The 17603-nt window shown below is 40.1% G+C and overlaps 1 protein-coding gene across 1 annotated transcript in view; it reads right to left on the bottom strand.

Moving 5' to 3' along the window:
• Positions 1–8637: 8637 nt before the first annotated feature.
• The window catches only part of TOMM20 (translocase of outer mitochondrial membrane 20 homolog (yeast)), a 14002-nt gene continuing 5036 nt past the window's right edge, over positions 8638–17603 (bottom strand). Inside the window, exons 2-5 of the mRNA XM_012660346.1 lie at positions 17046–17092; positions 15566–15647; positions 10443–10585; positions 8638–9020 (exon numbers count right to left, since the gene is read on the bottom strand). Of these exons, the coding sequence (XP_012515800.1) occupies positions 8976–9020; positions 10443–10585; positions 15566–15647; positions 17046–17092 (317 nt within the window). The 3' untranslated portion in view covers positions 8638–8975. The remainder of the gene's footprint in view (positions 9021–10442; positions 10586–15565; positions 15648–17045; positions 17093–17603) is intronic.

The following is a 17603-nucleotide window of genomic DNA, read 5'->3' as shown; positions in this document are numbered from 1 at the left end:
CCGTCTCTACAAAAAATAGAAAAATTAGCCAGGCATGGTGGTGCGCGCCTACAGTTCCAGCTCCTCAGGAGGCTGAGGCAAGAGGATCGCTTGAGCCCAGGAGTTTGAGGTTGCAGTGAGCTGTGATGACACCACTGCACTCTGTCTGGGTGACAGAGTAAGACCCAGTCAAAAGAAAGAGAGAGAGAGAGAAAGAGAGAAAGAAAGAAAGACTGGATAAGATCACTAGGGGGTGAACAAAGCTAGAAAAGACACCAAAACTGGAGGATGGTAGGCAGGGCAGTGGATGTGCAAGAGTGTAGTGTCCTGAAGCCAAGGGGACAAAACGTTTGCAGGAGAAGAGAATGATCACGTCGAGCCACTGATGGGCCACAGAAGATGAAGGCTGAACACTGACCCCAGAATTCAGCACCTTAGAGGCCATTGGCTTTTTTGGCAAAAGCAGCCCCAGTGAAGGGGGTGGGTCATGAGCCGGATAGGGTGGGTCAGGAGAGAATGGGAGAAGTGGAGACGGAGAGGACAGCAGATGTTTTGCTATAAAAGTGCTAGCTGCAGGGGACGAGGGGTCAAGAAATTTTTGTAAGATGGGACAAATTACACCATGGCTGTGTGCTAATGGCAATATCTAGTCACGGAGGTGAAATCGATGATGCGGAAGAGAGAGAGAGAGAATTGCTGGAGAGGTGACCCTGAGGGTGGAGAGGAGATCTGAGACTCAAACCCGTCTCTCTGCTTCTAAAAGCCATGTTCCTCCCACCACACCATAGCTGCCCGTCTAATTTTGAACCATAATTATACAGAACAGGGAAGGTAAGGAGTTAAACCCTCTGCCACATTTTATTCTTTGCCTTTATCAATTTTTTTCTTTATTCTTTGCCTTTAACAAAAAAAGCTCATACATTGCTTTGAATCACTCTGAAGATTGATCTGGAATTATGCCTCTCCTTGGACAGGTCAGCAGTCCTCCCAACTATTCTTGTGAATTACATTCTCATTTGGCATGTTCCCATATAAAATTTTAATGCATGAAGACCTGAAACGAGATCTCACAAATTGTCATCCTGGCGCATTTTCCAGGAGGTATTTTTTTCCTAAAGAAGTAATAGTTGGAGCATTTTCATATTGCTGTGATGATCGCTATCATTTACAGAATCACAGTTCTGCGGGCGTGGCGCTGCCGGCGGTGGGCGCCAGGTGGCCGGAGGGACAGGGCACGGCGCGGACACCCCCGACCGCCGCCGCTAGAGGGCGCCGGCCTCCACCCTGACGGAAACGCCGCCGGCGCTCGCAAGGACGGAAACACTGATGGGACGTTGGGAGAAGGGAAGAAAGTATTTTTGTAAAAATCATTACTTGACACATACCTTGCTGATTTTTGTTTCTGAAAAAACCCGGTCCAGGCTGGGCGCGGTGGCTCCCGCCTGTAATCCTAGCGCTCTGGGGGGCCGAGGCGGGAGGAGGTATGATGAATGTAAGAAGCACGCAGGACACTAGACGTACCCTGAAGGAGGACGGGCTCTGCCAGGTGGCCAGAGACCTAGGTGCATCCCAGGTGAGGAGTCAATGAAGTGAGTGACTTAAAGCTGCTGAGATGACTTCCGTCTCCCTATTTTCCCTACTTCCCCAGGCATCCTGACAGGTAACCCCATCACCCAGGGGCTTCACATGGAATAATTTTCCCTTTTTCATGGGAAACAGGTAGAATTAATACTATTTTTCTCAAGTAAGTGCACCAAGATCTGTATGGGCTTTCGCTGAAGTTACATGTGGCAAAAGAAAGAGCATGAAAATACTGCAAATTTCCTGTTGGAAGTCCCTCTTTTTTTTTTTTTTTTTTTTTTTGAGACAGGGTCTTGCTCTGTGGCAAGGACTAGACTGCAGTGGTATCATCATAGCTCACTGCAACCTCCAGGTCCTGCACTCAAGGGATCCTCCCACTGCAGCCTCTCAAAGTGCTAGCATTACAGGCGTGAGCCACCCAGGCCTAGTAACAGTTATTTCAACTGAGCTTACTCAATATCTGATGTGATAGCTGGGAAGCTAAAGATGATTTGGCAACAAAAATTTAGTAAGGTTATTTTAGCTAGCATCTTTTTCTGAATCTAAAAGTGATTTTAAAAATCCGTCATCTGTGAGAGTAGACTAAATTCCAAGTCTAAAAGTTCTGTTTGAGATGCCACTCTGGACAACAGTGGCATCTACAGTTCACCTAGCTCAAGGGAAAGCTAAAAAACAAAATAATCCTGTCCTTTCAAAGGGATTGGGAAAAGCAAAGACTAGATTGGCCTACAGATGAGCAGCCTCAAATGTAGAAGTCATCCCTGAATTTGACAAGTTTCCATGAAAAGGATGAATTGTTTAGAGTGACTCTAAGTTGTTTTATTTTTTAAAACCTTATAATGGTCTTCAATGGCTGTCAGGTCTGCTTTTTCTTTTCTTTTTTCCTTTTTTTGGCATTTTATTGTTAAATTAGGAGGCTGACCATCAAGAAATATGAAAAAAATTAAATAGGTATGTTCCCTTCTCCTATTTTGAAACTTAGCATATTTCTAATAATCAAATAAGTGGCTTTTAAAGTAGATCATATCACTCCTCAAAATCATACCCTTTTTTCCTTCCACTTACCTGGCATATGTAAGTCCTGAATCTTTTAAATTTCAATGTGAAAAATTCCCAGCCTACTGCTGCCCATTTGGATTTCCATTCACTACTAAATGAGCACAACTAGCTTTACGCTGGAGAACCCAGTCATCGGTAAGACTTAGGAATGGTCTAGTGGGAAAGATGGACAAGTCAGCAAGCAGTTTTAGGAGATCTTCATAAACGCCATGGTAAGATGCCTCGGGATTCTACAGAATCTCCAAGAAGTGGCATTGAACCACGCAGCACCTGGGAAGGCTACACTAAGAGACTCTCTCAACTAGATGGTAAAATCAGTGAAGGCAGGGACTATTTTGTCTACCAAGACAATCTGGACAATTAGCACAGTGCCTGCCCAAACCCTGGGGTGCATCATGTGCAAAAGCCCTGAGGCAAAAGATGGGATGACAGCTGGAGAGGAAGGCACATTTGGGGGCAAGTTAGCTCAGTATGACCAGACCTTGCATGAGTTTGTGTGTTTGGGAGGGTAGGGCGGCATTTGAGGAATGTGGTTGGATTATACGGGAAAATGAGTTCAGTTCTGTGTATGAGTTTGAGGTGCCTGTGGACACCCACATGACGCCGAGCAAGCAGTGGCCCAGACCCACAGGGAGCTCGGGAGGGAGTCATCAGCTACAGATGGCCGCTGAAAGCAGAAGAGAGGGAGAAACCACCAGGAAGAACGGAGAGAATTTCTAGGTAAACAGGACCTTTGGCCAGTCTAAGAGAGTTCCAGCAGAGGTGCCTGAGTCTCTGGCTCTAGGCCAAGTTCATTCCAGCCCTCCAGAGTCCATCTGCTCCCACCCGGCCTTTCCAACACACTCTGCTCCTGCCCAGCTGGGCCAGTCTGTGGCAGGAGCTTAGGAGGTCACAACACACCCTCCCAAAGCATTAACTTTACTTCTACTAATTGGGAGGTGGCTAAGAGGTTTTCTTAGCACAAAATTACAAAGAACAAAAAATTTTCATATTTTAAAAAGATATCAGAAGATCTCCACACTGTTCTGTTTTCAACTCCTCCTCAGGCTCTATATTCTCACAAGAAACAAGCATCCGTTCCATGCACAACTTGCACGAAATAGTGGCCATTTTGTTTTGTTTGTTCATTGTCTCTCATCTTTGATGAAAAGTGCCATTCTTTAAAAAAAAAAAAAAAAACCCTCCTAACTCCGTCAATCCCAGCTGTCAAATAGGTAGCCAATTACAGGGCAAGTTACCCTTCCTAATACAAATCTTGACTCTTCCGTTTACCACACTTTGGGGAGGTTTCTTAAGATAAAAGGTAACTACTACCTCTTAGGGGGTTGTGAGTTGATACGTTTATGTGACCCAGGAGCCGCCCAGTGCCCAGAGCTCTTCCTCAAGCATGTGAAAAAGGAACCATCCCAGTGAGCAGAGTTGGAGGGAGCTGTCCTTGTTTCGACATCCCAGTTCTTAACCTTGAAAGGTGAGACCCGCTCTTTCTGAGGAGCTAACAAGTGCCATCATTTCTTAAACTAATTGGATTTGGGTTTCAGTACTTACTGGTGGCGTCCTACCCAATCCAAAGAGCTTTACTGGAAACTTTCGAGACTCTCTGCAGGGCCCCTTGGGAATGGGATTTTAGTGGGACACGGGAACACCACCCTTCTCTGCTCGAGCTCCAGCTTCCCCGCAGCCTCTGGTCTCCACTTCCCTCCCACGCCTTCACCCCCAAAGCCTGCTTCCTGTCACTGTCACGTCAAGTCTTTGACTCTTTTCTCAGTATTAACGGAAATTTAGCAAGGTTCAGGGCCTCCACAATGCCTCCTGGACTGTCTTCAGAATACAGTTGTAGCTTTTATTTATTATTATTATTATTATTATTTTTGAGACAGAGTCTCACTGTGTTGCCCTGGCTAGAGTGAGTGCCGTGGCGTCAGCCTAGCTCACAGCAACCTCAAACTCCTGGGCTCAAGCGATCCTCCTGCCTCGGCCTCCCGAGTAGCTGGGACTACAGGCATGCGCCACCATGCCCGGCTAATTTTTTCTATATATTTTTAGTTGTCCAATTATTTTTTTTCTATTTTTAGTAGAGACGGGGTCTCGCTCTTGCTCAGGCTGGTTTCGAACTCCTGAGCTCAAACAATCCGCCTCCCTCGGCCTCCCAGAGAGCTAGGATTACAGGCGTGAGCCACTACGCCCGGCCCAGTTGTAGCTTTTAAAAGGAAAATGCATAAAAACATTATAAAAACAATGTTCTAGAAATCCTGTATCTAAAAGGGGAAATAAATCCATTTGATTCAACCAATGACACAAATATGGAATAAAAATGCACAATTAAATCTTAGAGAACATAATTTCTTTTCTTTTTTTTTTGTTTGCCTTGTTCTCCGGCTGGCTTCCTTAGAAGAGAACATAATTTCTGCTTAATTAACCTGTCTAGTTTGATGGGCTATTTTCTGAAATTTCTTAAAATACATTTAAAGGAAGTAGCCTATCTTGAACGCAATTTAAAGTCTGATATTGATGGTCTTTATGCTCCAGATCATTATCAATAACAGCATACTCGGGGTTCTCAAATATGACCATCTGCTACCAATAAGCCACGTTTTACTCAATGCTAAAACGCATAATCTGTGACCTTAACATGGGTAATATTCTCTGCCAAGGATGTCCTATTCAATCTCACATCCACATTGAGCTCCACCGTCACTTTCACAGGGATCCCATGGGTTTCCATAAAAACAAAAGAGTAAGAAAGCAAGAGAGAGATTAAATGTGATATGGTGATGATTTATAATATTTTACCATTTAGTAATACTAAGCTATTGTCTCTCAGCTTCAAATCCACTCTTTCCTCCTCTGCTTTGGTGATACTGGGCTGAGACTCTCCAAGCCTCATTTCTCCTTTTCCAGCTGGGTCCCTGTTAAGGTTAAAAAGACTGTAGATGGGGACTACCAGGTAAAAGAAAGATGTGACTTGCTCCCTCCTGTATGCTTTCTCTCCATTCCAGCAGAAACTGTTGATCCTAGCAGTGTTCTAACACTCACAAGCCAGTACTATGCTCGTCAGAGGTGCCAACACTAGCAGCCACATGACTGGCTCAGGGTTCTGGGTCCTAGCTAGGACCCCTCCTGCAGGCTCAGAATCTCTGCCACCATCTAAGAAGCTATGTCAGACTGTTCCTCCAACCTTCTCATTATTCCAACCTATTCCCTTTGTGCCTCCAGCCCTAGGGGTGACAGCTGCTTCCTGCAATTGCTATCCTCAGGATACTTTATTATTCCATTTTTACCTTTTACCCTTTCATAGGGATCCCGCAGCATACTACCCCTGAGAACTTGCTAGAAACACTAGTACTTGCTGCCTGCCCCACACCTGCTGCCCAGCAATCTGCTTTAACAGGCCTTCCGGGTGATCCTGATACATGTTGAAGTTGGACCACCACTACTACACAGAACCCCTTGGCTACTGACATTAAATCAGAGGTTCTTAACCTGGAATCTGAGGCCTCGCATCGAGTCACAGGCAAATGTGCATTCCCTTGGAGAAGAAGCTGCACAGCTAGATGCTGTCAAAAAAAGTTAGGTGCCACTGCTTTAGAGCCACCCAATTCAGCAGAGTTCACTTCTGCAAACAGACACCAAGCCAAAATTTTCTCCAAGCCCTTTAATATCCACTTAACAGTTGAGGCACAAGCAATAATAAAACTGCATTTGTTACAAGAAAGATTTTGTATTTTATCTGCATGAGATACCAATCTGCTCAAAATCTCTTCTGCAATAACATTTCATTAACACTCTGGTCCACGGGTTGACTCAACAAGGTCAGAAATGCAGGCAGGAAGATGGTAAAAATATCGAACTTACTGAAGGGTAAGAAGAATCAAACATTTACTGACTGCCCACTATGCACACTATACTAGATTTTACACACTTTACATAAATTAAATGTGAACATAAGTTCTAGTTATCTTTTAATTGCATTGCTATGGCCAGTTAAGTCTATGTTTTAAATGCTTTTCCACTTTAAGTACACATTGTGGAAACAATAGATCATTGCCCAAGAAGCATGTCAACGTGCACTAACACATATTTCCCATTTCCAAGGTTTTTGTTTTTCACAAGTGTGCAACATTAGCACATAGGAACACTCAGCTATTACTCCACTTAAATACAGGTTCTTTATTCTCATCTACTGAGCACCATATGGCTGGCAACACCAAAACTACCTGGTTCAATCATGTTGTAATACTTAAGATGAGAACAGATAGTATTCAGCAATTACATTCCTTGGGGAAACAATCAGCTGATTTTTTTTTTAACTTAACACAGCTAGCTTTCAAAAGCAGTACCTAATTTTAACACACCAAAGCTATCATTTAACTAGAAAATGTACTTGGCTTAATCAGTTGCAAAATGAAGATATACCAGCTGCCTTCACAAGCATTAGACCAAAGCCAATTATTTTCCGGGAGGCTAGTGATCCCCAGCTCGCTCACACTGCACTACAGCTCCCCAGGGCAGTCTTCCTACCCTCCCCAAACCTAAGTTGCCCTTCACTCCTGCAGCCAGCCCTCATTTCTCTGGGCCCCTTCTGTCCTTGCTGAGCTGTCTGCCCCTTGCACCCTTTCCCACCTCTCTTCTCCCTCTGACTACTCCTCTATCTATGTCTGGGCTGGTGCAGAAGATCGTTTCTTAGCTGCCTGGTCAGTCACTGACCAACCACCATGACAATGCTTTGGATTTGGGATCTTGGTGAAACTAACTAGCATTTTCGTACAGGTCACTCTCCCAAGCCCCCACCAAAGCATACTGTGTCATCTTCAAAAAAGCACTGTTTAAGGGTTCAGGATCACAAAACCTGAAAGAGTCCTCAAATGTATGTCACCTAGTCTAATGCTCTCATTTTAGTTCACAGATGTTTAGGTGACTTGCCCAAGGCTGGGAACTGCTAACCAGAGGCAGAACTAGAACTGTATTCCTCTTTCCACTACACCACAAAAACCCAAGGTTAATAATGGTTAAGAAAAGTCTGTAAACCAAAATAAAATGCCTAGTACAGAGGAAGTCTTTGGGATCTCTCTAGATTTTTTAGTCAGAAGAAAGGCAATCTGTACGATGAGAAATGCTGCTCAGTTCCACAGATGCCGTAAGTACCAAGGATCCTTACTCTCAGTTCTGAAACTGAGACTGCAGATAGTGTCATTATTCGAGAATAAGAGGTTCCGCCAGCTCCGTTCTTTTCAAGTCTTCAGTCACAAGGTTACACCTTACTCTCATCGTTTAACAAGATATATTAATCAAGTTGAAGTAGGATTAAGGACGTACATTGAAGATAAAAGCAAAAGGAAAGAAACATTTTTACAAGATCATCCCAGTTACCTTAAAAGTTAAGTGTCAGATTAATTTACAGAGTAGTGACAGAATTGCATAATTTCAGCGAAAATCAACAATATAGTTATACCATTAAAAAAGAGATCAGGTCAGAACTACTAAGTCAGGCAAGCATGCAAAATTCAGAAAATAAAAATATGCAAGGCCTGGTTGCCCACTCCTCAGGGGAAGGTGGAGTTAAAGATGCTGAACAAAACGCCAAAATGAGAAGCTGAAAGGGATGCTTCAGAGATTAGCAGCCTGATTTCCTCATTTAGTAAAGTGAGGAAAGTGAGCAGACGTGATCTGGTGAAGCCCACATAGCCACAGGAGGGGTGTACATTGATCTAATTCATGGTGCCAACTACACATATTTAAAATACAAGGAGATAAATACCCAGAACACATTAAGACCACCGATTTAAACAAAGCATTGCAAGACTGATATATGGAGGGTGGGGATTGGGTGAAGTTGTTAATACAGCACAGCAACACACCTTACAAATTTATGTTTAAGAGATTAAACGGAAAGAAAAGATTACTCAAAAATTTTAATGCTCAGTTTTCATAAAACAAGCCTCTGTGTAACTTTCTGATTCACAGCAAAATGTATTAGCTTTAAAAGTGTGCATTCCTCAGCTTTCTCTTACCTTTTTTGCCTCTTTCAAAACTGAGCACTGGGTATTTTGAACATAAATAATGTTCTATGTACATTTTAATTGCATGTTTGAGAAATAAACAAAATCCATGGTATTCCAGTAACTCGTAGTGTATTTATAAAATGAAAAGCTCTCTATCAAAATACACTTTTCACTGGGAAAAATAAATAAAACAGACAAATGGATCTACACAAAGTAAACACGAACTTTGGTAGATTTCAGTGTGGGATAGTCCGTAACAAGCATATTTGCCCTTATTCCCCCAGAGCTGCTCAACTTCCGAGTTAAGAATTTTTAAAGTATTTTTAACTGAGATTTTATTATGTTGACATTTGTTTCTCATTCCACATCATCTTCAGCCAAGCTCTGAGCGCTTACAATTCTCTGAAAGAGAAAAAAAAAAAATTTTCATAAGTGTCATTAAGCGTTTAATCAAGATTCTAACTTTAACATAAAATATTGCTTGTATTTAAAAATCAAATCTTGCTAAAGTTCACCCATTCTAACATTTATTTCAAAATATAATACTTTGTACACTCTCAGCATCTAATAAAACAAGATCATACTACTGTCAGTCCCATTTCAAAAGTTAACAAAGGAGGCCATAACATTACATCATGCTACATGCTAGATAAAAATCAAGAGGAATTCAAGATCTCTTTTCACTCCCACACAAATTGAGGATACTGATTAGTGCTCTGCCCTTTATTCTATGCTCCAAACATTTCCCTGGTTGGCCTAGAAATGCTAGTAGCCCTTATGTGAAGAAGGAATACAGTATTCTAAAATTTGCATTCTGAAAACATTTCCAGATAACATGGGACAAGATAACTGAGTAAAGGAGTCCACTTTTATAGAAAGGAATTAGGCTTCATCCTGAACTCACACATATTTCAAGACATCATCCTCAGGTCAATTTTCCAAAAGCACTAAGCTATGCTGCCTTTCAATTAGCACATAGTATTAAACAGAGGATTCTAGTATGAATAGACTGGAACCACATTACTCTAAATAAAGAAGATTTAGACCAAGTCCTTGGTTTTCCAACTCTTCTTTTCAAATCTTTGGGACCTTTATATTGGTCAGTTAGTAAAGTTCTGTAAAAACTTTCTTTTCCATCATCAATTCACTGATGTTTAATCACAACAACTTTGGAAATTAACACATGTAATAGACATGTTATTCCAAAAAGTAGATTCATTTGGGCTCTGTGGAAAGAATTCAAAATGAATACAATGCATTTTAATTCACTCTTAAGTTATGCATAAATTAATCTTTTACAGTATTTTGATGGTACTTTGTACTTCTCAGTAGGGATGTAGTTATAAAGCTCCAAGCTCTAAGCCCAACTCAGCAGCAGCAGAGACACGGAGCCTTTAGACAAGTCAGCTCAGAGGGAGTCCTCATTCCTTGATGACTTAATGACCAGGCTATGCCATCTTGGCTCCTGTCAGGCCACCGAACTGAAGGCACAGTCTCCCAAGAGAGGAGACAAAAGCTAGTTGTAGAAAGTAGCTGACAGTGGCCTTAATTTAGGGATTGGAATACTATGGCCTGAGACTTTAACACTAAGACAAACACTTCCTTGATCCATCTCCAGGGCACAATCGCTAGATCTTATGCCCAGTCATTTGGATGTTTTGCCATGAGGGAAGAAATCTCAAGAACTGATATCTCCAGTATTACTTTCATTAAAGAGATGAGTTTCATGATTTCATTGTGTTCACTAGGCTCATTTTTAAATGTCCCTAACCATTCGATTCTCAGATCCTACTCACTTTTTTTCATAACATTTCAATTCCTTACCTGACTAATTGTTGGGAGCTTAGTCAGAAGCATCTGGAACACTGGTGGTGGAAGAGTTTGCTGTAACACCTGTAGTAACTGCTGTGGCTGTCCACACACAGCAATCGCATTTGTAAGATGGTCCACACCCTTCTCGTATTCACCTATAAGATTTACATAAAATTACATGTAACCTGAAATGCCTTGGCCCTTGTCAAAAATTCAATTGCTGTTTTGACTCTATCTCCAAGTGATTCCACCCAAAAAGACTGAGCAAGTCAAATACTGGAAACAACCTATGATGCATTCATAACTGAATATTATGTAGCCATTAAAAAGAATGAGTCAGATTATATGCGCCAATATGGAACTGTTTCCAATATACATGCACGAGGGGGAAATATTATATAGTTAGAATATTTCTGAAAGATGACCTAAGACATTGCTAACAATGAAATGGAACTTTTCTATGAGAAGAGAGAACAAGACTACCAACTGAAATGGAAAAAAAGACCCAGTTTCATTTTAAATCAACCTTTGTACTATTAGAATGTTACAACACAGAAATATAAGAAAAAACATTTTTTAAGTGATACCAGCAGGAAAAATGGTCATATAAGATAGGAAAAAGCACATAGCAAAACAATGATTATCTTTTCTTTTTTTTAAGAGACAGAGTCTTACTCTGTCACCCAGGCTGGAGTACAGTGGTATAATCACAGCTCACCAATTCAACTCTTGGGCTCAAGAAATCCTCCCGCCTCAGCCTCTTGAGTAGCCAGGTCTACAGATGCACAGCACCACACATGGCTGATTTATTATTACCATTATTTTTTTTTTTTTTGTATTTCAGCATATTATGGGGGTACAGATGTTTAGGTTATGTATGTTGCCCTTGCCCCCCTCCAAGTCTGAGCTTCAAGCGTGTCCATCCCTCGGATGATACGCATCGCACTCTTTGTATATGCATATATTCGTCCCCTTATTATCATTATTTTTTGAGACAGGGTCTCACTCTGTTGCCCAAGCTGGAGTGCAGTGGCATGATCACAGTTCACTGTAACCTCAAACTCCTGGGCTCAAGCCATCTTCCTAGCTCAGCTTCCCCAGTAGCTGGGACCACAGGCCTGGGCCTCCACACCTAGCTAATTTTTTTTGTAGTTTTTGTAAAGACAAGGTCTCACTATGTTACCCAGGCTGGTCTTAAACTCCTGTCCGCCTGCCTCAGCCTCCTGAGTTGCTGGGAGTACAGGCATGAGCCATCATGCCCAGCAAAACAATGGTTATCTGAGTGGGAGGATTTATTTTTCAGTTACCTATATATTTCCTTCAACAGCTGCTTATTACTTTTGAAAGAAAAAATTAAGTTTTACACTTTTTGAAGGTTCATTTAATTCAATAAATAGTAAGTATTTGCCATGTGGTCCTTTCCTCAGTTAATTCCATTTTACATCAAAATCCAAAGAATTGCCCCAAATTCTGACCAAAACTTTGCACTATTAAATATGGTTCCAAATTAAGTACTCCTCTGTTAAAGGACTTTTCCATCAGAGATCCTTTTAATATTGGATATTAAAAAAAATGATGATACAAGCTAGGAACAATTCTCCATGAGTCTCTTGCAATTCTGCATGTCTGAGCAGAGCCATTTACTGCCTTTGCTCCAAATTCTCTTCTCAAGGATGTCAGGATAGTGAACAACCTCAAAAATACATAGTGCCTCTGTATGGAGAAAGGACAGGTTTGCTTACTGCCCATTATATAAAAATTAGGCTCCCTAAATTGACAGCTCCTCTCCTACATGCAACCCACATACATGTTGTCACCAAACCCTCTGCATCACCTATGGGAAGTGGGGCTCAAGGAACCAGTGCAAATGCCAATACCTTGGTTATTGCTATTGCAATGAGTGCTAAGCTGTCCTTTGTCTCTGACCCAAGAGTCTAATGTCTTCTGCCAGCGTCCATGAAACTGAGACAGACTAACTTTCTAACATACAAGATAAATCTCAGAACTTTCACAGTTCTTGACACCATTAAGATTTTTTTTTTACTAACTTCCTTTTATTTACTAAATAATTTTCCATGATATAAATTCACAGGAAACTGATCTTAATGAGTAATAATGAATTTTCAATTAGTCTATCAAGTATTTATGTAACAGTGCTTTTCATGTTTTGCCTTTACATAAAAATACACTCAAGTAGCTTAAACAGTTCCTCTTCAATCTTTATTCTCATTGACAATATTAATTACTAACATTTACCAAACATTTACCAGGTGCTAGGGACACCGTTCTTAGTGGTTTGTATGAAGAGGTTCACATCATTCCCACCACCTTTAGTTAGGTACTAGTATAAGTCCTCATTTTACATCTGAAGAAACTAAGGCTTAGAGAAATTAAGAAATTTGCTTTCAGTTAAGCCCAGGGCTCCTTAACTCCACAACCCCTGCTTATATTCCTAAACTTCCTCTCTAATCCAACTTTTCTTATAGATAGCACAGGCGTTGAACCAATTCAGATTTATTCTAAACTAAGTTAACAATGACATGGGAAGGCCCACTACAAAAGTAACCCATGGGGCCAGGCACAGTGTCTCACGCCTGTAATCCTAACACTCTGGGAGGCTGAGGCGGAAGGATCTCTTGAGCTCTGGAGTTCGAGACCAACCTGAGCAAGAGTGAGACGCTGTATTTATCACAAAAAAAAAATTAACCAACGATACTATGAGTAACTGTTGTGTTCTGAGCCTTTACAAGAGTAATCAGTGACTTAAGAAAATGGCTTCAGATCACCATTATTATTCCCCCTTGTCTTGGGAACTATCTCTACCATCAGATCCCAGGTGCTTGACCCTGTCGGCTGATGGCAGGCATGGGTATATTACGTTAATAGTATTGTCACTCTGGTGTTCTTTCCAGGATTCTCAATCTGGTATATGATGGTGTGTGTTTCTTGTTCCACCAATAAGCTCCTATGGAAAGATTGAGAAATCTTGTGGGTAAGAGTTTGAATACTTGTGGGGTATCTGATGGCACTTGCATGGGAGTAAAGGTTTCTTAACCTCTCGACTGTTGTCAGAAACAGCTAAATCTCCACTGCCGATGTGGGGATTGTGACTGCCCCATCTATACACTATTTCAGGATGCCCCCTGATTGTGTTGGCCATTATCATCTGAGTGTACAAGCACCATCCTGACCTGCTCAGCCAATTCCTTTCCTGGGTACTGAAATGATGTCATAACGATACCCATCAAAGGAGATCCAACCTGGGGTTGTACACTGAACCAGCTGATAGTTGATTTAGAATTTAGGTAATCAAGAGATTAGCTAAGTCAATGTCTGCTTGTGAACAATTATCATAAAGGTCTGAAACCTCTTCTGAACCAGTGCTGGCAATTATCTTTTCTGCAAAACCAACAATAATGCTGAAAAGCACACCCACGACACACTGACACAACCTCAATCACAGTTAACTTGTCATCTTGAGCTCCCTTCCTATATGCAAAATGGATGATGCTACAACTTTTGCTGACTAGAAACTGTGTAAGTGGTACCTTTTGATATCACCAATTGCATTGAGAGTATCACATAATCCATCTATTACACAGCACAGGAAGATCAAACACAGTGTTACAGGACTCACAGAGCAGTGCCATTCAGGATTAAGCACTGTTTTAGTGCTTAAGGGGAATGCTCTCCCTTTCCCCAACACCTGGGCCCTCAGCTTTGGATCTTTGGAGAAATTGAAGTGTGTAGCCTGTAAGAAATCTGGAAATGTTTGCTGACTGGTATCTACCTTGTATTCCTCTGCGATTATGGACATTTTGATTGGTTCTCCTACTCAGTTTTTTTTTTTTTTTTTTTTGAGACAGAGTCTCACTGTGTTGCCCGGGCTAGAGTGCCGTGGCGTCAGCTTAGCTCACAGCAACCTCAAACTCCTGGGCTCAAGCGATCCTCCTGCCTCAGCCTCCCGAGTAGCTGGGACTACAGGCATGCGCCACCATGCCCGGCTAATTTTTTCTATGTATTTTTAGTTGTCCGATTAATTTCTTTCTATTTTTAGTAGAGACGGGGTCTCGCTCTTGCTCAGGCTGGTTTCGAACTCCTGAGCTCAAACAATCCGCCCGCCTCGGCCTCCCAGAGAGCTAGGATTACAGGCGTGAGCCACCGCACCCGGCCCCTACTCAGTTTTAATTTTTCCCAGTTTGGTAGCAATTTGAGTATAAAGATTAGGCCATCTGCGACTCTTTAGGTAAAATTAATTGAGCAAATTCTGTCAAAAAAGTTTTGTTGGGAAAGGGGAGACATGATAGAAAGGCTGGTCATCACCATTTTAAACAGTTAAATCTCTTCCCATAAAAGAAACAGAAACAGAAACATACAAATGCCCCACACCATGTAGTTCAATCCTGTCTAAATCTGTTAATACAGCAATGAGAATTTAAAAAAACTTGACACTTGATACCATATTTATTAATGATGGCAACTTTTTCAAAGCTACTTTTGAGACAAAGGCTAATTTAACACTAAAAAGATTTACATGAACATTTAAGACTCTAAATTACTTGAGTCAACTACAGTTCTCAGGTTTGTCAATTTGATAATCTTAACAGGTATCTTTAAAAAAACTTAATACCGCTGATGAAATAGACAAGGTACAAAAGTAATGAAAAGTCTAAATTCTGGACCATTTAGCACGTTGGTTCTGGAATGAAGTGTCATGAACTCACCATGTGACCTTGATTAGGTAAATTAACCTTCTCTGGGACTTATATTAGCCATTCCTTCCTATAAATACTGGAAAAGATCTGAAGATTAGATGAGGGAGTTGACGAGTATATTCCTGGCTCATATTCCTTCTGTTACTATTTACATACTGCACTATGACTATTATACTCTAAAAACTTAAGAGTAAGGGTAACCTCATTTGTCAAAATTTCTGTATCTTCTATATCATAAGATAAAAGCAAGTAAACCTAAAATTCACTTAATCTCAAATTAAGTGCCTAAAAATCTTTCTTGAAATATTTAGAATACCTTTCCTAAAAATAGCCCACTACATAGGAAAACCCCTTATCATCATAAATTTATATAATTTTGAAGAATTCTATCTAGCTCCTCAGTATTTTAATGACTATTACCTTGAGCTAGTAACTCTTCACCAAGCTGTATTTCTTCAAGGAAGAATTTCTGAACAGCTTCAGCATCTTTAAGATCTGGTAACTGTTTGGGAATAGAATATTTAGTACCAAAATTATGACAGAAGATATAACCAATACTCAGAAAATCAATAAAAACAAAAAAAAATTAAATTGTTCATTCTAAACGACTAAAAAAAGAAATTTACTCTTAAACAACACTTGTAAGAATCGTAGTTTAGGACATACATTCAAATAAGTGAAAGGAAAAAATACTTATTGATCAAATTGGTGTTTGAATAGTTCTGCCACCAGCTATATGGCTTGTCTTTTTAAAAATGTAAACCTACCTAAAAATGTTAAAAAGTCCATTTTTATTCGAATATCTAAACTTCTACTAATGAAAGTTTTTGGTTCTTGAATTACACTGTATATGCTTGCTTAACACAGGCGAAAAAAATATCTGAAAGTGGAAGCATCTTTCATTGACTATCCCAACATATAGGAAGAATTTAATTATATTCGTGATCTAAAAATACACAGATACATGTCTCTATTTTCCTATACCCACAGAAAGAAAAGGCTACCAAAAATATAATTAACATACTACTCATTTCAGAAAGGTAGTTTGAGCATATCAGAACAAAATGGTTCCCTCCCAGTTTCACTTCACCATTACCATGTCCAGTCAGCTGTCCTGATTACACAACTTTTTCACAATAACAAAATATTTATTAATTTTTCCTTGCCTCAACTTGTTTTATTAAGAACCACTAATGATCCAGTAATTCAAGTCCTAGGAATCCAAACAAAGCTAATTTGAATAAAAAGAAAAAGCTGTATGCACAATGATTAACATTTACTTACTTAATTTACTTACTCATGCCACAGAACATTTTTTACCAAGTAGATAAACCTATGTAGTCATTAAAAATAATCATGAACCCAGGATCTATGAAAAGAAAAAATAAATAAGATTTATACCTACATTTGCATACTACAAGGTCAAAATTTCTCAGGATGGTGGGATTCTGGATCAGTGGGTGTGAATAGTCTTTAATAACTTTTCAAACGAATAGGATGCAGTTCTTTTAAAGGAAGTTGGAGCAAGGAAAATTAAATAAATATTTTATTTTATCCTTTTGAAGCAACTCAGAACATTTTCACCTTTTGGTATAAATGTCTTTTGGAAATGATCATCTTTTTGTCCCTTAAATATTGCTTGTACAAAAAGCTGTTTGTTTTCATGGCCAAGAAAGGGAAAATAATGCAGGACTGCATAATCTGTAGTTAAACTAAGTTATTCACCTATTCCTAAAAACATCTAACTGTATTTTACAACAGAAAATCAATGTCAAAAAAAAAAAAAAAAGGAAAATCAATGTCCATATCAACTAGCTTTCTCCAAATATGTATTTGAAGCAGATTTTTAAATATTTCTATAAAGTATACTACATAATCTAAACAAAAGACAGACTATTACCTTGGAAAGTCCAGCTCTCTCCTTGGCAAGCTTCTGTTTCTTTCTTCCTACAAGAAATGTAACGTAATATTTTCATTTTGCCATTATCAAAATGGGAATCAAAAGATGTCTAATTGTTGTGGCAAGTCATTAATTCCATTTGCAAAATATTCCTGACTCGGGACCTCTGAGTAGTTACAATAAGCAGAACAAACCCCTTTCCAACCTATACAGGACACGTACCAGGAATGAGGACCAGGCCACTGGCACTGGAGAGTTTCATTAACGAAATACACCAGACTCTATCTTTACTGAATGTTGAAAGCTAACTGCCATTCAGAAATGAAAAAAGGAAAACATTTAATAAAGTTTTCTAAAAATAAAACGAATATAGTATTTATGCATTTGGCAAAAGCAGAGGACAGTGCACAGAAATGCACTGCTGAAGTCTGAATTCAACTACTGCTGATCACTTAAGGATAAAAAACCCGCTGCCTGGAAGTCTCTGTAAGTTGTCTTTTGTCTTGTTTTTGTTTTTTTTTTTTTTTTGAGACAGAGTCTCACTGTGTTGCCCGGGCT

This window comes from Propithecus coquereli, unplaced genomic scaffold (genome assembly GCF_000956105.1).
Source record: "Propithecus coquereli isolate 6110/MARCELLA unplaced genomic scaffold, Pcoq_1.0 Scaffold66, whole genome shotgun sequence".
NCBI lineage: Eukaryota > Metazoa > Chordata > Mammalia > Primates > Indriidae > Propithecus > Propithecus coquereli.
Note: the sequence above shows the minus strand (reverse complement) of the source record. Positions and strands in the feature narration are given on the sequence as shown.